Source organism: Papaver somniferum, unplaced genomic scaffold (assembly GCF_003573695.1).
Source record: "Papaver somniferum cultivar HN1 unplaced genomic scaffold, ASM357369v1 unplaced-scaffold_107, whole genome shotgun sequence".
NCBI lineage: Eukaryota > Viridiplantae > Streptophyta > Magnoliopsida > Ranunculales > Papaveraceae > Papaver > Papaver somniferum.
This window is the reverse complement of record NW_020619603.1, coordinates 1,907,445-1,927,965: the sequence shown is the minus strand read 5'-3', so window position 1 is coordinate 1,927,965 and position 20,521 is coordinate 1,907,445. Positions and strand designations below refer to the sequence as shown.

Sequence of the window (20,521 nt, the reverse complement as noted above, 5' to 3'; positions counted from 1 at the left end):
CAGACCTGATAGCAAGGCGCAATAAGGATGGAGATATGAACTTCATTCAAGTTGCTAGTATCTATGAGGAAAATGGAGTGTCGGGATTTGGATACATTATCCGCGACTGTCATGGTACTCCCATTGTTGCATACTCTGTATATTTCGTTACTAACGAGATTGAGCCAGTTTCAGAATCTTATCTGGAGATGGAGGCTGTGGAACATGCCGAGAACCTTGACCTCAAGTATGTTTCGATGGTTAGTACATCATGTGATGTAGCCTATGCGGTTAATGATTGTTACTCGGGAGAGATATCTGGAATGCGTATTAATAACAAGCAGGATGATAAGGTGACTGATGTTTGTGTTGATATCATAGAAAAGCTCGAAAGACGAAAAAATCGTGATCCTGAGGAGAACCATATGAAAGATCACTTAATGCTGCAGTGTGTCTGGTGGGACTTGAAGCGGATGGGAGGGTGTCGAAATTTGAACTATTATTTGCTGAGGGTCTGCAGAAAATGCCACTAGCCAAAGACAAACTTGTTGAGTTGCTGAAACTTCTCCACACAGATGCAAGTACTCCAAGCTTATTTCATCCGTCAATGTGTTTTAAGTATTAACTCTCCAGTATCAAGATCGTCCGGTAACAGAAGCTCCCTAGATATGCTGATCTAGTAATTACTGAAACTCTCCAGTACTGCGACCTGCTTTGTTAAGCTCTGCCTTTTTAGTCATGTGTTTCTAGTCTCTTCTTATATACTGTACTATCAGGTTTTACTGAACCTGATGCTTTATTTAACTGTTGTCTTGATACTATGAGAAAAAAATAAATTCTGGGCGCCTTAGGCTCGCCTAGCGCCTAATACAACATAGCATGGGAGACTGAAGTTTCATTACCATTTAACGCGAGAGCTCTGTTCGTTTACAGTGTTACATGTTTAGATAATAAAATGTAAAAATGAATGTCAAGCAACAAACTATTCGATTCGGACTATTTGAGGAAATTTCTTTCTATATGTATGTCATCTGTCAAGAATTATGAGCGTCTCTCCTTGATCCCCATTTTAACAGTATTTCTTGTGCATACTTCTTTTTGAAGTCACTCTTGTCCTTGTTGCTTCTGCAAAAAACAAGTGGACAGATATATTCAAAATTTGGAGGCTAACTTAACATGTTTCAAGATCCCTTTAAAAGGTAGAAGTAACTACCTCAGGCTCAGCAGCTTTGGCGGATTCTTCAACCTTGATTCCATCTTCACCTCCATCTTCGGGTAAATCTGAGGTCCAGAGGGTTAGATTATCCCTTAACAATTGCATGATCAAAGTGCTATCCTTGTATGACTCCTCACTCAAAGTGTCAAGCTCGGCAATTGCCTCATCAAATGCTTGTTTAGCCAAATGGCAAGCCCTGGATGCATATTGATCAATTAGCTTGGAGGAAAAATAAACTTCGAACAAAATCGAAATGATAGTAAGCATCAGAAAATCTGGAAATCAAAGAACCTTTCTGGGGAGTTTACTATTTCATAGTAGAAGACAGAGAAGTTCAAGGCGAGACCAAGACGGATAGGATGGGTTGAGGGAAGATCTGTGTTTGCCGTGTTGGAAGCAGCCTTACAGTTGTACCACCACAGAAAATGGTCGAGATAAGTAAACGAGGATTATACCATTCAGTAAAAATTAGTGTGCTTAAGAGTTGTGAAATAATACCTGGTAGCCCTTGAATGACTGATCTGCTGCGTCTTTCCTTTCCTGATCGGTCTTAAACTCTGCAAGATAACGGTAGTAATCTCCCTTCCTAAATGTATATAAAAAGTACACGAAAGCAATAAGTTTGAGCTGATCTAATTTCTTCCAATAGGAAAACATCAACATGTAAGGGGTTTAAACTAAATCTTCCAACAGAAAAACATCAAACACACAGGAGGGGCCTTGCGTCTATTTTCCTAGTTGAGCCAGGAGAACGCTTTCAGAAAAATGCAGGTAACAATACACGTTCTATTTTGCCACATCTAGCTGACATTAAATGAAGCAACTAACGAAGGGGTTCATGAATTACTCACATCTTGTAGTAAAAAACAGTAGATTCTCCGGTCTTGGAAGAAGGGATCAAGTGTTCATCAATGATACTCAAGATATCACTGCAGATCTTGGAGAGCTCTTCTTCTACCTTCTGGCGATAACCTTTAATGAGATTTACATTTTGTTCATTACCTTTGGACTCCTATTTCTGTTCAATCGAAGACATGATTCTCCATGAGGCTCTACGAGCACCAATAACATTCTTATAACCTACGGAAAGAAGGTTTCTCTCCTCCATGGTAAGTTCAAGATCTAGCTTTGCAACTTTCTTCATGCATTCCACCATCTCTGCTCCATCAAAAAGGCATAACTATTTATCAACAAATATGAAATTTGAGAAAAATACAACAATCTGTAAAAATAGCATGGAGAATCAACAAGATGGCTATTCCAGTTTGTTGTAGACTCTTTTTTGGTGGTATGCTGCTGATATTGATATCCTTGACAGCTATTTCCAAAGCGAAAAACAAGACTCATGACCTACTTCCTACTGCACCTCATATTGGATCTAACCCTAGCAACCATCGATAAAAACGGAGAATGAGAACCAAGTAACACAAACCCTAACCTATTGGTACTTAACAGATGAGATCAGGAAACATGATTAACTGAACCAACATACAATTTGTATTGTCTCATATTGGATCTAACCCTCGCAACCATCCAAATATGGTAAAAACGTAGAACAAGAACCAAATAACACAAACCCTAACGAATTCGTACTTCACACATGAGATCAAAATGATTAAGTTCTAAAAAAAATACACCGAAAAAAACAAGAGGCAAATATGTTGATTACCTTCGTATCGCTCAGCTTGCTCATCAAGCTTCGTCATGTAAACGTGAGTTTCCCTTTCTTTATCTGCCGCCATGGTTAGATTTAATTATGAACGACACGAAATCAATGAGATAAGATTAAAGGGGGGGAAGCCGAAGATGAAAGGTTCTGGAATCAAGAAATGGTGTATGTTTATATATTGTATGAGGGGGTAAAACCGTAGGAACCGTGATGTTAATTAATAGGCTGGGATGAAGTTTTCAAACTCGTAATAAAAGTGATATGTAATTCCCCATTTTGATTCATGATTAACCTGCTCAAAAATATGGGTCTACTGTTTTAATGGATCCACCGTTGTTTGTACTTTTGGTATGTTGGCCCAAGTGTCTCAGCCCAATAATTCTACCCGAGAAAAGTATTGGGCTCTTGGGTAAAAAATACGAAAGGATAATTATGAACCATTTTTTAGGGACCATGGTTTTTTTGGGGACCATGGTCTTATTAGGCCAACCTTCCTATACTTATGAGGGGTGTCCTAAAGTTAGGTAAATACACATTTACCCTTTACTTTAATTTAAATTAAAACTAACTTAATAACTATATAAATCTAATCATATACATCTAATCTAAATGAATTTATTAACCAATATCAAAATCAAAAACAAAAACATGAATTTATGATTTTGAATTTATTAACCAATGAATCGAAATTTTTTAGTTTTGAAAATAAATAAATTATTCTCTTCTTCTTCTCTCTTTCCTTACGTTCCTCGTTCGATTGAAAAACCCATCAATCTTTTTAATTCGTTCTTTGATTGGGAATATTGAGTAGAAATCATCAAAATATGGTTTAAATGGAAGTTAAAGTGGCATGTTCGGTTAGGAATAGTTTTTTAAAAACTAGTTTTGTAACCGAACCTTCTGAAACCAAGAACACAAAGAACACTTCGGTTATCACGAATTTAATTTTTCATAACCGAACTCTGAGTTCGGTTGATTCGCAAAAAATAGTTTTATCCGAACTCCTCATTGAAAACCAATATATTGTGTTCGGTTGGTCCCAAAAAAATTCTAAAACTAGTTAGTAACCGAACTCTACCCATAATACAAAAAAAAAAAAAGCCAATGTAACCGAACTATTTTATTTTTTCCACTATGTTGAGTTATGATTTAACCGAACTTTGCCTACTCTGTTCGGTTGGTTCGCAAAAATTTCTAAAACTATCTAGTAACCGAACTCTACCTATATTACAAAAAGAAAAAAAAACCAATGTAACCGAACTGTGCTATTTTTCCTACTATGTTGAGTTTCAATTTAACCGAACTTGTCCCACTACGTTCGGTTTGTTCGCAAAAAATCTTAACAAACCGAACTCTTCACTAATTGCATACATGTGGAGTTCGGTTAGATATGTTGTTGGGTTAAAGTTTGCGAACCAACCGAACATTACTCTGTAAATCTTATAAACAAAGTTCGGTAACATGTCTGTTAACCGAACGACTAAAAACCTCCATTAAAGAGCGAGTTCTGTAACCTGCGTGTTTGGAAAAAGTAACCGAACTACACTTTCAGATGAGTTCGGTAACTTGTTCTTCACATAAAGTAACCGAACAAGCCCAAATCTGTTCTAAAAATTTACAGTTTTTTGAAAATTTTGAGCAATTCAACCAACATTATCTATGTTTGAAGCATACCTGGGTACCCAAATACTCTTCCTCCGGTTGTGGTTGGTAAAATCCATCGTTTTTCATGTTTTCCTTCTTCATCTTCTCTAACTTTGCTCTCTCAATAATTTTACTTCTTAAAAAAAACCATCTGATTTTTCAATTTCACTAATTATCTATAAGTTAATCATTTTACTAATCATTACACTAACTATTAATAACACTAACTAATCATTACCCAAAATTAATCAGGAGGGTAATTTAGGTATTAATATAAATATCTAGATAAGGGGTGACCTAGATTTACTTCTAATGTATTACCCAAAATAAAATCATGGTCCCCCACAAAAAAACCATGGTCCCCAAAAAACGGTTCATAATTATAGTTATGTCAGCATTCATCCTGCTACACACGCAGGCCAGGTATATATTCAAAAGTGGAGGTTAAAGATTTAAAAAAAAATGAATATTTAGTGGTAAGAGCAGGTATACAGTCAAACCTGGAGGTTAGAGATCCCTAGAAAAATGGCGTTTATTGGTAAGACCAGGCACATATCCAAACTTGGAGGTTAGAGATCCCTAAAAAAAAGTAAATTGGTTTGGACCAGGATGAGAGTATTTGGTCCAAATACGTAGTCAAAATGTACCAAGGCGAATATTGGACTGGATACAATTCCTCCACACCCTATAAATAAAGGTAGAATTCCAACTGGAAAGGTACACATTTCTAATCTTTCTCTCCCCATAAAAACTTGCGGTAACTCTTACTCATTGAGGCATCAGAGTGTCCTCGCAGGCATCCCCCGAATTTCATTCATCAAAAATTCCTTGAGAGCCAAAGCATTAGGAGAATCGATTCATCAAGCAGCTGTAAATTCCTCATCCATTAGGAATGCATCACGAGGTACAATTCCAACTAGAAAGGTACACATTTCTAATCTTTCTCTCCCCATAAAAACCTGCGGTAACTCTTACTCATTGAGGCATCAGAGTGTCCTCGCAGGCATCCCCCAAATATCATTCATCAAAAATTCCTTGAGAGCCAAAGCATTAGGAGAATCGATTCATCAAGCAGCTGTTAATTCCTCATCCATCAGGAATGCATCACGAGGAATTCTACTAAATCATCCAGCAGTTCATATTTCATCATCAGAAAGCACAACTTCCATCTAGAACGCATCTTGAGTAAATTGTAGAATCATCCAACATCTAAAATCTCATCATCAAGTGCAAATATCGAGGAGTGTTCTAGGAATATATTTGCTACAACAGACGTGCTTACTAGCGGTATCGCTCCGGCCGTACTGCCAAAACTCGATCATCTTAATGAAATTTCTAGATTTTTTTGAGAATTTACAAAAGACTTATAGTATGTTTGGATATCAGAAGCAAAATGTTTTGCTATTAGAAGTCATTCCGAAATTATTTTCTTTTTAAATTACCATCACCCCACGTGATGAGTCTGATACGGGCCATTTTAAATAACTATCACCCCACGTGGTGACTCTGATACGGGCCAACCAAAGCCCCAAAAGGGACTTTTTTTCTAGATTATTCTGCTTCTAATTCAGCTCTCGTCATATTACGAGTGCAAAGTTTTACTGAAAGACAGAGAGAGAGAGAGAGAGAGATTTAGTCCTCCCCGCCTCTCGTCATCACATTCCTGCCGATTGCATTCTTCTTCTTCCCAGATCTCTGAATTCACAACGTTCTTAATCTGTCCGGTAAGCCTTGGTTTCTTAGTCTGTTTTAATTTTGCCGATCTCTCTTTAACATCGTCATTGATTATTTCTTTCATTATAGATCAATTCATGCATTTTTATTGGTAAATTTTGTTGGATCTTAGTCGATCATCCTTGGTAATTCCATAGAGGGATTGGCAGAAATTTGTTACTTGCGATTTGTGGGTTTTCGTTGTGATTTTGATGGAGTTTTTAGGTTTTGAATTTAGGTTTTCACAGGGCATAATCAATTTGATTGAGAATTAACTTCAAGTAAAGGGGGGGATTTTCTTTCCCATGGGGATTAGACTTGGGATTTTGGTTTGGGATAGATACGATAATGTCTTTGCATTTGGTTTGAATTTTCCACTAAGATTTTAATTTGTCTTCTCTCAGTTTCTTAAAGATAAAAATTGGAGATTGGGTTGAAATGTTCAAAAATTCAATGAGCTTCTTAAATTCATCCACTAACAATTATCAGGACTAACAAGAATATGGTGAAATCAAGCACATTCGGATAAATGGAAAAATATTAGACCTTAAATACATTTGGATAAATGGAAAAATATTAGACCTTCTTGGCTACAAGTGAATCTGGTCACTGGAGTCAGCTTGATTCATTAGCTAACAAGTGAAAGAGGTGAATGGGGTCAACTGACCCAACTTGCCTCCATGTAGGTCCGCCACTCACTCCATCTTGTTTAGAATCTTAAAGTTGTGATCCTTAAAGTGAATATGGTTGCTGTATATATTTTATTTCAGTTTTTGAATCCGGTGAACTAATATTTTTGGTGGATTTTTGTAACCAGGATGCTATCAAAGTTCAGTTTCGTAGCCAGCATGCTTGGCTGTGTTCTAGTTCTTGTTTCATGAACCACTACTCTGTGGTGTCACAATGTGGAGTTTTGCTTCAAATGCAATAGCTGGAACTATTGGGTTGAAGAATGATGCTCCAAAAGTATGTCAAGCTGGTTCCGAGAGCTCAGATGACGATGAAGGTTCTTCTAAAAACAGCAAGGAGGAAGGATTGGAGTGCCCAATATGCTGGGAATCGTTCAATATAGTAGAGAATGTGCCTTACGTTTTATGGTGTGGTCATACACTTTGCAAGAACTGTGTCTTGGGTCTTCAATGGGCGGTGGTGAAATTTCCGGCGCTACCTCTTCAACTGCCGCTCTTCGTATCCTGTCCATGGTGTCATATGCTATCTTTTCGGTGGATTTACAAGGGAAATCTTACGTTCCCTCGCAAGAACTTCTTCCTTCTTTGGATGGTTGAGAGCATGAATGGTGACAGGGTCAACTCTCGTTCAACCTTATCTGGTGATCACCACTCAGCTTGGCCATCATTAAACAGAACCCAAGTTAACCATAGTAATTTCAGGAGAAACCCATGCATTCATAACCAAGAGCAATTAGGCCGCAACCCTGAGCATTCAAGCTTTAGAGTGAACTTCCTTAACGTAGAAAGTATTCATGCTTCCTTTTGTAAGTCGCTTGCTTTCTTTCTTCACTTGACAGCCAAATTCCCATTAGTAGTCATATTCCTTCTGATCGTGGTGTATGCTATACCTGCTTGTGCTGCCATTTTAGTTTTGTACATACTCATCACTCTTGTGTTTGCGGTGCCGTCATTTCTCATACTGTACTTTGCATACCCTTGTTTGGATTGGTTGGTGAGAGAAATTACCAGTTAAAGTGCTCGCAGTTTCTTGGGTGAATGTGGAGATCTTCCCGACGCCACCATTTGAACTCATCAGTGGTGTAAATTCGACGACTTCCCTTTTCCAGCTTGAAAGTTTTGTATCTTTGTTGTTTTACCATAGATATCCTCCGAATCCTTTCGTTTGACAGGTCGTAAGGTTATTCTTGAATATGGGTGATGTTATGGTAGAGAAGCTATGGAGAAATGCTGAAGCTTAGCTCCTGATTCTTCAACACTGTACTTCTGAGTATTCCTGAAGATTGCTTAGAAGAATAATGCAACCAACTTTTTCTCTGTAGCTAGGATGACTTGGTTAGATTCGAGTGCAAATCGAGCATTCTATTCTAGTGCAGGGTTGAGCAAGACGAGCAAAACAATGGAAGAGCTTACATTTGTATTTATTGCATCTGAAGATCAGTTTCTGCAATTTTATTCCTCTGAAGATGTTTAGTAGTAATTTAAAGAGTGGTTCTCATCAGTTCTGTATATGGTTTTTCCACTTCTTGTTTCAACATTTGAAGTTATTATTATATGTTCGACAGTATTATCAGGTTCAGTTTGTATTATCAGAATAATTACTCTGCATTTTCACTGACACGGCGATTATGTTCGACAACCAGGGGCCTAGCATAGAGTAACATGAACATCACAGGTTAGTATTCTGTAGTAGACAGGAATTGTTAGTTTGTTGCCTGAACCACCAGAATCATCTACAGAGTGAAAGGCCTATTATATGTGGATCTAAAAATTCAGAAAAATTCCCCAACTCCAATCAACATCAGATCATGTACGTGGCAAGAATCTAACCTTGAATTTTATAAAATAAATAAAATGTTTGGATTTCAGATAACAAAAGGCTGAGTTTGCTTTTCACCCCTTTCCTTTGTTCTCTGGAAACAGCTCTGAAAAATGGTGGCAGCCATTGATGTTTCACTACCAAAATCAAGTTTTCTGCAGAATTCTCGTCATACCACCGGACAACATCATTCTTGTTTTCTTGGTGGAGCCAGTTTGCAGGGGTTTCCTTTACAATTAAACATCCAAAACAGGAAGAGATATCTCATTAATTTGTCAGTTGCTTCAAGCAATAGCAGTAGTGGTGGCAGATTTTACTTGAATTTCACTGGTTTTCCATTTCCTTTAGGCCCTTTCTTTAATAGGAGGACTACAAGAACCGAGGTAAGCAAGTTTCAGATTCCCCTGCAATGGGTTTCTCAATTTTGGGTTCCATTGGTATTGCTTAAAAATTTGTTTATACTTCAATTGCGGTACTCAAATTGTTTACGTGCTTCGTTCCGTTCAATTGTTTTTGCTTGTTGAATCAATTTTGTTGCCTTGGAAATTTTGACTATTGAAGGCACTGAACTGCATACCAGTAATTAGATTATTCTTACTTTGTCAGTGCCACCTATAGGTTGTCAAAGATTGTATGTGGCTATTCGAACAAGAGCAAGCGCTAGGATTCAGTAGTGTCTCTACTAACACACGAATGACTGTTATCAAACTCAAGTCTGGAGGGTTGTGGATCCATGCACCTATTGCTCCAACCAAGGAGTGCATAAAGGTAGACCTTTCTTAAATTCTGTCAGATGGTTCTCTTCGGTTTCTTTCCTTACTCTGTACATAGTGCATCTCAGTTTTGTTATTACAAATCGTCTATTTTTGCCTATTACCAGCTTGTGAAGGAACTTGGAGCCCCAGTGGAATACATTGTCCTGCCTACATTTGCGTATGAGCACAAAATTTTTGTTGGACCATTTTCCAGAAAGTTCCCTCGAGCTCAAACGTGGGTAGCACCAAGGCAATGGAGTTGGCCTCTAAATTTTCCACTTGAGTTCTTTGGGATCTTTCGCTCTAAAACCTTAGTAGATGAAGATTTGTCAACACCTTGGGGAAATGAGATTGAGCAGAAAGTTCTAAGTTCACCGGAAGTTGGTACGTGAAAGTATTCTTGATTGCTCTTTATTTGTTTCAGTAAAAAGTTAGTTTAGAACCATTATTAATTTGATGCTGTGTGTTTCAGGAATTGGACCATACGTGGAGGTAGCATTTTACCACAAGAAAACAAGAACATTACTGGTAACCGATGCTGTCATATTTGTCCCTGCCCAACCACCTGAATGTATTAGCAACGCTTCATTGTTAGCAGCTGCACAAAATGGTTTAGCCGTAAAGATACTTAGCAAAGGAAGAGATGTCCCTGATGGACCAGTTATTGACAACAAAATGAACCGTCAAAAAGGTTCGACCTTTCTCTATCACGGCATTTTGAAGTTGTCTTAATCATTAATTGACCTAGTTCATCTGAGATTCAGTATGCAGTGGCATGGTTCCTGACTCTGAACTTAAGCTGAAAACTCGAAGAAAGATGGACATTTGTGTCTAATTACACTTGTTTGTGTTTTTTGGTGAAGGATGGGAGAGAATGGTTCTTCAAATCCTGTTTCTTGGTCCCTCAAATCTCTTGGAACCTAAAGCTAGCTTTGGTCAGATGTCACAGAAATTGATAGTTTCACCTATCGTCAAGACATTGGTTTTCAACAAAGTTCCTGAGAAGGTAATGTAAAAATTATGAATGTGTATACGGTTTCTTAGCTATGCAGTTATCTAATTTATTTATCCACACATTTGGTTTGTATTTGGGTATCGAAATTTGCAGGTAAAGGATTGGATTGACAGGATTACAAGGGACTGGGCATTCAAGAGAATAATTCCTGCACATTTTGCTGCTCCAGTAAATGCAAGTAGGTCAGACTTCTTGGCTGCCTTTGGATTTCTTGATGAACTTTTGGGTACAAGTTACGTGAGACGTCCATCGGTTTCTCTTCTACTCACATCCATTATGGGAAAAGCAGGAAGTTACTTTCCGCCCGATGATATGAAAACACTGTCTTCACTTGATCAGTTTTTAGTCTCAGTTGGAGCCGTAAAAAAGACGGTATCTGGCAGAAAACAGTAATACAAGAGCCATGTAGGTCACTCCTTTATACTGACCTATTATGTAAGTGAATGTAGCACACCACATATAGAAAATTTATCAATGTTTTACATGAATGCGTTCCTACTCTTTTACTTCGCGTCCGTATCTCTCTTACGAGCAGGGTTTCGGCTTTCGTTTACGTTTTTCCAACATTTTCTCAATTTCATCCTCCATAACCTATATAGAATACAGTAAGTAAACATGCATTAGTATCGTATAGAAAACAAGAATGCAGGTGATCGAATGTATTGCGCGCATACCTCTAAGTGTTTCATTATGGACGTGAATGAATTCATATCAGTCATATATGCATATTTGCCATCTTCTTGGTACTCAACTCCTAGTAACTCTTGTAATCTCATGATGTGAAACTTTTCACACTCTTCGTTTTTCTTTAAAGACTTTTTAGCATCATGATATGCTCTGACCATGTCCCTTTCAGCTGCTTTTTGAAGCAACCAGCTTTTACATACCTCTGGAAGATCAAGAGCGCCAGCAGACGTTAAGAAATCCAACACCTTAGCAGGTTTCATCTGTGACTTTGAAAATTCCAACACTGTAGCTTTCATCTGCAAATATATTCAAGCAAAATGGCTTTCGGTGAAGCTATAAAAGTAAAACATCGAAGATTATTGAGAGACAGTAAAGAACAAGTGACCTTGAATAATACTTTGCATCCATATCTCGTCCAAGCAAGGTTTTGGCTTGCATTCGCCTTCCTTAAATTGTCCAACTTCTTCTCAATTTCATCCTCCATAACCTATATATATATTGAGCACAATAGTATTTGTACCGAAAACAAACAAAGATAAGAAACAATGAACGGATAACTGCAAGCATGTGCATGTAGCTGCTGCATACCTCTAAGCGTTTTATCATTGATGAGAATGAATCCATATCAGTATATGGATACTCGTCGTCATCTGTCGATTCTTCGTCTTCGGACTCATCGGACTGGAACTCTTCGTCTTCCGACTCTTCGGACTGGAGTTCTTCGTCTTCGGACCCTTCGGACTGGAATTCTTCGTCTTCGGACTGGAGTTCTTCGTCTTCCGACTCTTCGGACTGGAATTCTTCGTCTTTGGACTCGTCGTCATCTGTCAATACTCCAACTACCTCCTCTTGTAATTTCATGTAATTTTTTTTCACCTTTTTCTTTTTCTTTTTGTTTTTCTTGAAGGACTTCTTAGCGTCATCATATGCATCCGTGATGCCATCAGTTTCAACCAGCCAGCTTTTACATTCCTCTGGAAGATTAAGATCGACAAGAGACTGTAAATAATCCAGCATTGTAGGTTTCATCTGCGACTTACACAAATCCAACATTGTAGCTTTCATCTGTGACTTGTAAAACTCCAACGTTGTAGCTTTCATCTGGAACTTATGGAATTCCAACATTGTAGCTTGCATCTGTGACTTGCAAAACTCCAATAACGTAATTTTCATGTGTGACTTTAAAAAATACAACAATGTAGCTTTCATCTGCATAATGGATTCAAGCAATAAATTAGCTTTCAGTGGCACATAAAGATTATTTACATTGTAGTACGGTGATGATATCAATGACCGGAGTTCAAAATTCGTCAGCACCACCAGATTAAAAACATAAAAAAAAAATGAAAAACTGATAGACGGGTAAAAAATATATAAAATCAATCTAGAGTATGCATGTAACCTTGAATAATTTCTTTTTGGCTCCATAAAGTTTAATACAGCTAATGTAATAACCTAGTAGGAATTCGCGTTCATGAGCATCGAGTTCTGAATCCATTCTCTGCAAATCTTGTGTGGATTCATGCAAACCGTGAATATCGGAATGCATCTTGATATTTTCTTCCTTCCGGTCCAAAACTGCTTGTTCCAACATGACAGCCATAGCTAAAAACACATGCATGCATAGATTTGATCATGGAATTACATTATCAACACCATTTTGATTAATTCGAGAATAATAAGATAATCAAAGAATTAAAAAGAGATTATAGATTTGTACCTATATATGAGCATCCGATTCGAGTGATTAGAGTAATCAAAATCTAGGGAACATGGTTGCTTCTATTCTTCATCTTCATCTTCATCTTCTTTCGTGTAAAATCATTCTTCTGTGTGTGTGGATGAGAAAGAAGAACCCTTACAACATCAATGGCCGCATGTATTTACAGTTGAGAATATTTCTTATATATATCGAAAATGATATATGTGAAGCGAGGGAGACCTTATAATTCAAAAAAAAAAACGCCCACAAAAAACCGTGCAAAAAACTCTCATAAGACCTGCCCTCTGTTCTCTGCGGGCCCACCGAGAATAATAAAAAAAAAAACTGTGAGTATACGGTTTCTTTTTTGTTTTTCTTTTTTTTTTGGCGATATGCCAAAAATTATTTTTTAATTGTATATGGCCACTTTTTTTGGTAACATCTAAGTGATCAACTGCCACAAAAAAAAATTGAAAATAGTCCTGCCTGAGAGCGTCCACAGTGGTACGATCAAAACCAAAGATCAAAGACCAAAACAAACGATCAAATTTGAGTTTAGTCTGTAGTGTGACGTTAAGGCAGTGGAGTATATTTAGTCGGGCGGATGTATAATCCACGCTTGCATGTGGAGCGTTGGTATAATCTTCGTTTGGGCCGGGCGGAGATATAGTTAACGCTGGTTGTGGGGCGTTGGTAAAGAATACGCTTGTTGTGGGGCGTACATATATTTCACGCTCGGAGAAGGGGCGTTTGTATAATCTACGCCTGGTGTGGCGAACATATAATCAACGCCTGAATGAAGCGTACGTATAATCAACGCCTGTTTTGAGGCGTACGTATAATCAACGCCTGTTTCAGGCGTACGTATAATCAACGCCTGTTTTGAGGCGTAAGTATAATCAACGCCTGTTTCAGGCGAACGTATAATCAACGCCTGACGTGGGGCGTACGTATAATCAACGCCTCACTCTTCTCTCAGGCGTACGTATAATCAACGCTTGGTTTCACTCATGCGAATGAAGGAATCAACGCCTCATGGCAGGCGTACGTATAGTGTTGGACTTCTATTAACACACGTATCTAGCACGTGTGGCATTAAAGCCCGGACAATCTCTAACCACCACGTATAGCCCACGTGTTCACTTTCCCTTTACCCTAATCTTCTCCGTCTTCTTCTTTTCTTTTCTACCTCCTCTTTGTTTCTACCGCCCACAAACACAGCTTCTAAACAAAAACATCACAGTAACGAGCAGTAAAAGAAAAGAAAAAAACGAGATACTTGATGAACCCGGGTTACAAAAGAGGTATGTTTTTTTTTTCTTAATCTCTTTTGTTTTATCCATATTGTTGTATAATTTATTTAGGGTTTTATTTGTTAAAATTAGTTTATCTAAAATTTGGTTTTAACGAACAAATATGAATATGAAATTGGTTAAATTTAATTGGGTATGTGTGTTATGTTTTTTAGAGATTAATATGTATGTGAAAAAAACCATATTTGATGCTTATGTAAATTTGGTTAAATTTTTTTTTAAAATAGTTATAGAAGATCTAATTTGTGGGTGGAATAGATTTATAATTTTTGGGTATTGTAAAAATCTGTGGTTATGTAGATTATGTGGGAAATAGTTCTCACCCTTCATCTGTTTCAATCAACCTATTTCAATTGAGAGCTTCCTTTTATTGTTTTTCTTCATGTTGTCTGTTGGTAATTAATTTTAGTGAATATGGTTATCAATAATTGTAGTTATGTAAATTATTGGATTAATTTTAAAATTATTGGATTAATTTTAAATTATTGTAAATTATTGTAGTTATGTAAATTATTGGATTAATTATTGGTTTTCTGCATGTTGTATGTGAATATGGTTACCAATAATTGAATTTGTATTGTTTTTTATTGAATTTTGAGGTGATTAATTTTAGTTATGTAAATTGTAGTTATGTAAATTTTGGGAGTTACATATGTAGAAGAGCTAATTGCGTGAGTATGGAATTGATTTTTTAGTGATTTTTATGGAATCTTGAAGTGATTAAATTGGGTTGTGGAATCTGGTAATAATTTTCGAAATGCATCGGTGACGATTTAATTTGTGTTTAATTATAGAATTTGGAATTGATATGGTTTGTGTTAAGGATTTATAGTATTTGGAATATAAATGGTGATGGACTAATAAAAATATTCGTTAATGAGGGTTGGTCTTTTAATAATGTAACTGCATCTATATTGTGTGTGCACAGATGTTGAACAAATTCACAGCGCGTTTCAATGGTCGCATGAAGACGAACAAGAAACAAAAATCTGTAGCCGAAGAGGATTATAACTTAATCGCTACTGGTACAATTAAGGAGGTTGATATTCCCCGGTTAGGGAGGTTTCCTATACTGCAAGATGATAAACCGCACGCTACTACGGACATCACATTTACAGGGGAGCACAAATTGAAGTATCAACATCGTGGATCTTTGGCATCGGTAATTCATCACTATCAAACTATTTCACAACACTGTCCTAGAGCTAAATATATTATTGAAAAAGCGGGATGGCAAAATTTACTGGACATACAATGTAGCGAAACCAACCATTCAATGGTTGATTATATTGCTGAGCGGTTTTGGGATACAACAAACACTTTTCACTTCCCATTTGGTGAGATGGGATTCACCCCCTAGATTGGCTCATGTTGACTGGACTGAGTATCGGTGATGGGCCTGATGTTCCTTATGATTCGGGGAAGTACCAATTTGAACATGTTCGTGAGCATATCTTTCCGGATATCCAAGATGTCACGCTCTGTCCAAAAGCACCGTCGTGGGTTTCAAATTCAATTACAATTAAATATTTAAGGTCATATTTCTTCGAAGACAAGTTGGTTGCGGCTGAAAATGATAGCACCCTTGCTCATAGAGTAGCAATTGCCTTTTTCATGTATGTTTTGGGACATTTTTTCTTTTCTAATGCAAAGACTTATATTGATGCTGGATGGTTAGCTGCTTTTGAAAATCTTGATGTAGTATCCACGTATGACTGGGGTGGTGCTGCGTTTTCGAAATTGTATGCGGCACTCCGTTTATCTGGGAGGAGACAGAAGGCACTATGTGGTCCATTCCAAGTATTAGAGGTATTCTTTCAATCTAGTTATTTTTCCTCTCATTGTTTATTTTGTTGCTAAGTTATTAAATTGGCTAATTATTTTGATGGAGTAGTTTTGGGGGTATGAATACCTGGGCATATGTCGACCAGAAATCCCAGAGGCGAGTACAGAACAAAAATGGCCCGTATCTTCTAAATGGAATGTACCGAAGAATACAAATGATATTTTCCGTTGTAGGGATTTACTAAGTAAGCTTACTGCTGAACAAGTGACATGGCGCCCATGGGAATCATACAGAGAAGTTCTTGCATCTGATATGGGATGCACGGCTACGCGGCTATCAGACTCGAGATATATATTTTCTTACATGGGCATTGTGAGTTAATTTGTAAATTTTATTATATAACATACTTTTTTTCTATATAACATACTTACTATATAACATACTTTTTTTCTATATAACATACTTACTAAATTCTTATTCCCTTTCTAACTGTACAGCACAACATGTATCTTGGTGAAAGGTGTTGGCGGCAAAACCATTGTACTTTCGCTGTTCCTATAAGACTACACACAGTTATAGGGGATATTGGCAATATTCAAGCCGAACGCCTAAAAAAAGAAGGTTTGGTCGATGCAACAGAGATAGTGCAAGTTGTTAAAGATTATGATATATATTTACCATAGTGGACAATGGTAACCAACTCCAAAGATTACGTGACTCATCCTATTTGGGAAGCCCAAACATATGGGTATGTCGGTGACTTGTATACGGTCCCAATTGAACAACCTGTTGAACATGTACACATCCCTCCTCCACATCTATTATCCCACGTAAGTGTACTTTCGACTTTTTATTGTACGTTCGATTTTTATTGGTATATTTGTACTTATATATTTTATTTTTTCTTGACAGCATGAAGCTTACACATTATTTCAAGAAAATGCTGATTTTAATCAACAATTTCGCGAATTTACATTAAAACAAACGAAGGAGAGGATGGACGTTATTATGTCGAAAGAAGCAGAAATACAAAGGCTAAATAATGCGAACGTTGATTTGCAGCAACAACTATCTCTTTTCCGTATGCCGCACACTGTCCAACCTCTCCTTGGATACGGTTCCTTTTCCCAAACCCTGCCATCACAAGTTTGGAGTGGTATGAATCAAGGATCAGCTTCAACAATGTCCTCAGTCAATACCAATCCGAGAACGCACATGCCTTTTGTGGCACCAAGATCGTCCACTTCGGATAATGATAATATGAAGGGTTAATTTGTTATGACTATTTAGATGACCTGTCTTTGGAGTTATCTTTTCTTATCTTATATAGTATAGTCATATCATATATAGTATAGTCATATCAGGTCCCTGACAAACACTTTATCTTTTTTGGAAAACACTTTTGCGTGAACCAAAAAAATATCTATTTTTGGTTTTTTTAATGCTCTTGAAAATGGGTTATAAATTAAAGACCTGATCACTCAATATATGAATAACAATACATCTCTTCTGCTTCATATAGTAATGGAACACTATGAGAAAACCGCTCATTATTGCTCTTCTGTTTCTTCTTCATCTTCTTCTTCTAATAGTAGTTTTTATTCCTCGGATGATGATGCAATAACAATTATGCAAAATAATATGGCCGTTAGTTTGGGAGTCCTTGTTACAAATTCAAAATGGCCTCAAACTCGTATCAGAATACCAAGAGATCGTGAGTCAGGGGCTGAACTTCTATGGAACGACTATTTCTCTCCGTACCCAAACCAACCACCCAATGTTTTTCGCAGAAGATTTAGAATGCGTCGACAATTGTTTAACCGGATAGTGGAAGGTGTTACCAATGCAAACAGATATTTTTTTCAAAAGCCCGATGCTTGTGGAGTTTTAGGATTAAACCCTCATCAAAAAGTAACAGCAGCAGTACGAATGTTAGCTTACGAATGTGCGACAGATGCAATAGACGAGTACTTACGCATAGGAGAAACAACTGTGCCGGAAGCTACTCGTAGGTTCTGTAAGACGATTGTGAATGTGTATGGGAAAGAATATTTGCGTGAACCAACGGCTGGTGATATTGAAATGTTGCTCAAGCAAAACAAAGACCGGGGATTTCCTGGGATGCTGGGTAGTCTAGATTGCATGCATTGGAAATGGGATAAATGTCCGTCGGCAGAATCTGGGGCTTACACCGCGTATAAAGGGAGCGAAAGTATCGTGTTGGAGGCAGTGGTGTCGTATGACCTATGGTTTTGGCATGCTTTTTTTGGTATGCCCGGTTCTAAAAACGATATTAATGTTATGAACCGTTCATATGTTTTTCGAAGTCTTGTAACAGGAAAAGCACCGCCGGTGAGCTATGAGGTGAACGGACATTCATATGATATGCCGTATTATCTAGGTGATGGAATATACCCAGAGATTCCTACTATTATTATGGCCATTAAACATCCGGTTGGTAGGAAAAAGGAAATATTTTCATCGATGCAAGAGGGTGCAAGAAAAGATGTTGAACGGGCATTTGGTGTACTTCAACAACAATTTGGAATCATCAAACAACCTGCAAGAATGTGAAATCCGGATGTGCTTGCCTATATCATGAAAACTTGTATTATCTTACATAATATGATAGTCGAGGATGAGCGTCTACCCGGTGACTGGCCACATGTTTATGAACAACGTAGCAACGCAGCACCGGTTAATATATTAAGAGGCAATAGTGACGAGTTTTCCCAAATTAGAGCTCAGCAACGCCGACGTGCAATGCGTAACAAAGATGCATATATTCGCTTGCGTGATGACTTGATCGAATATATATGGGCAGAATATGGGAATTAAAAATTGTCGTTTGTCATTTCCTTTCTATTATCTCTTTGTACGTAAACATCCTCAAGTTTTAATTAAGGTCGTATGTTTCAAAAAAGTAGAAATTTAATTCAAATCAACGGAAGTAAATTTAAAATCCAAAAATTACATAATAATAATGCTAATTGTTCAGATAATAAGAAATTTAAAACATAATAATACTAATAATACTACTAATCACTAAATAGGAGAAATAATTAAGGTTTGAACTATTCCGCCTTTGTGTTAAGATTGGTTTCTTTTATTCCGAACTATGTCCGCCCTGCGAAGTCGGAAGTACTCTTGTTGTACAGGTTCCATTTTTTCAAGATCCATCATAATGATGCGAAATTCTTCGTCTTCAGCTTGCTTGGCTATTTTTGCCGCATGTTCAGCTTGTTTTGCTGCAAACTCTGCTGCTCTTTGTTCCATCTTGAATCTTGATTGTGCTTGGTAATGAGTATTGAAATTTTGTTGTTCTTTAATAATTATTCCCATCAATTCCTCTTGGCGACTGGATTTCTCTCTCCCTGTTTTCTTCAATCTTTTTGCTGCTTTTTTCCCCATCTTACGAAGATATGTGTTCTCTATGTCTCCCCCATCTGTGTCGTTACCGGTCTCTCCTTGAGTTGTTGTTTGCGGTCCTTCATCATCTTCCTCGTTATTCTCATAAGTGTCCAAATCATGCGTCGTATCGAATACAAAAGTCGATCGTCGATTATATTTTATATTTTCTAACACAACTGGGTAGCACTCTTCGTGCTTAAATTTTTTCCCATCGTTGCATTCCTTGAACCTCTTGTTAACTTCTTCAAGCTGTTAATGTTTTTAAAAACACTTAAGTACATGGGCGCTTATTAAATATTAGAAAACAATTGTTCGAAAAATCAAGAATGCTTACCTTCTTTTCAGGACCCCATCCAGTATGAGATTCACCTTCAACTTCTGCCTCTTTTGCCGAAAATAACGCCACATATTTACTTATTCCCTGATATCGTTTTTGCCAAGAACTCCAAGACCGCTCTGGATTATTAGGTAAATGAAGTTCAATATCATCCTTGATACGAGTCCACAACGTCGCCTCTGATTGATCAGCTCCAACACTAGAATCTTGAGATATAGATAAATGAATTTTACACATTGTTACATCTTCGATTGTCGTAAAATTTGGACCTCGTGCTACTCTTGGTGCCATTGTAAGCGAATCCGTGAAAATTTTCCAACTGATTTGAAAGCAGAAACAATATTTCTTCTTATTGGTGTGGATAGTTTGAAGTATTAGTCGTAGGAAAATGTCACAGGACCTCATGTGTATATATAGGTGTTTCTTCCGAAATTTTCAACGTTCCGAAATGTCTTCCAAACTTTCCAACGTTCCAAATTATCCAACGTTCCATTTTCTTCAACGTTCGAATTACCAACGGTATAAAAAAATTTCAAAATCAATTTTGTCTAAGTATTTTAATTTTTTTTTTAAACTCAAGCTTGGGGCGTTAACTATATAAACGCCTGGCGTGGGGCGTTAACTATATCAACGCCGGGATGGGGCGTTAACTATATAAACGCCTGGCGTGGGGCGTTAATTATATCAACGCCTGTCTGGGGCGTTAACTATATAAACGCCTGGCGTGGGGCGTTAACTATATCAACGCCGAGCTGGGGCGTTAACTATATATACGCCTGGCGTGGG

The 20,521-nt window shown here is 37.4% G+C and overlaps 3 protein-coding genes and 1 pseudogene across 3 annotated transcripts; 2 read left to right on the top strand and 2 right to left on the bottom strand.

The window, feature by feature from the left end:
• Nucleotides 1-1,008: 1,008 nt before the first annotated feature.
• LOC113328276 lies at nt 1,009-2,937 on the bottom strand (annotated as a pseudogene).
• A 3,156-nt stretch (nt 2,938-6,093) lies between these two features.
• On the top strand, nt 6,094-8,483 carry LOC113327703. Its single transcript, XM_026574846.1, has 2 exons — nt 6,094-6,232; nt 7,039-8,483. The coding sequence occupies exon 2, from the start codon at nt 7,125-7,127 to the stop codon at nt 7,923-7,925; it is 801 nt and encodes a 266-aa protein (XP_026430631.1). The 5' UTR covers nt 6,094-6,232; nt 7,039-7,124; the 3' UTR covers nt 7,926-8,483.
• Nucleotides 8,484-8,589: 106 nt separating this feature from the next.
• LOC113327700 lies at nt 8,590-11,005 on the top strand. The gene is made up of 7 exons (XM_026574844.1): nt 8,590-8,720; nt 8,834-9,112; nt 9,348-9,497; nt 9,610-9,868; nt 9,957-10,175; nt 10,348-10,490; nt 10,593-11,005. The coding sequence occupies exons 2-7, from the start codon at nt 8,843-8,845 to the stop codon at nt 10,890-10,892; spliced, it is 1,341 nt and encodes a 446-aa protein (XP_026430629.1). The 5' UTR covers nt 8,590-8,720; nt 8,834-8,842; the 3' UTR covers nt 10,893-11,005.
• Nucleotides 10,810-13,107, bottom strand: LOC113327701 (stress response protein NST1-like). The gene is made up of 6 exons (XM_026574845.1): nt 12,907-13,107; nt 12,589-12,791; nt 11,775-12,395; nt 11,572-11,673; nt 11,174-11,482; nt 10,810-11,090 (listed from the first exon to the last, which is right to left on the bottom strand). The coding sequence occupies exons 2-6, from the start codon at nt 12,787-12,789 to the stop codon at nt 11,025-11,027; spliced, it is 1,299 nt and encodes a 432-aa protein (XP_026430630.1). The 5' UTR covers nt 12,790-12,791; nt 12,907-13,107; the 3' UTR covers nt 10,810-11,024.
• Nucleotides 13,108-20,521: the final 7,414 nt, after the last annotated feature.

What these genes read in the sequence shown, in the direction of transcription:
- LOC113327703 (XM_026574846.1), top strand. Translation starts at nt 7,125, where the DNA reads ATGTGGAGTTTTGCTTCAAATGCAATAGCTGGAACTATTGGGTTGAAG.
- LOC113327700 (XM_026574844.1), top strand. Translation starts at nt 8,843, where the DNA reads ATGGTGGCAGCCATTGATGTTTCACTACCAAAATCAAGTTTTCTGCAG. An exon ending in CAACCAAGGAGTGCATAAAG is followed by an intron (nt 9,498 to 9,609) that starts GTAGACCTTTCT and finishes GCCTATTACCAG; the next exon opens with CTTGTGAAGGAACTTGGAGC. An exon ending in CAAAATGAACCGTCAAAAAG is followed by an intron (nt 10,176 to 10,347) that starts GTTCGACCTTTC and finishes TTTTTGGTGAAG; the next exon opens with GATGGGAGAGAATGGTTCTT.
- LOC113327701 (XM_026574845.1), bottom strand. Translation starts at nt 12,789, where the DNA reads ATGGCTGTCATGTTGGAACAAGCAGTTTTGGACCGGAAGGAAGAAAAT. An exon ending in GATGCAAAGTATTATTCAAG is followed by an intron (nt 11,483 to 11,571) that starts GTCACTTGTTCT and finishes ATATATTTGCAG; the next exon opens with ATGAAAGCTACAGTGTTGGA. An exon ending in CCATAATGAAACACTTAGAG is followed by an intron (nt 11,091 to 11,173) that starts GTATGCGCGCAA and finishes TATTCTATATAG; the next exon opens with GTTATGGAGGATGAAATTGA.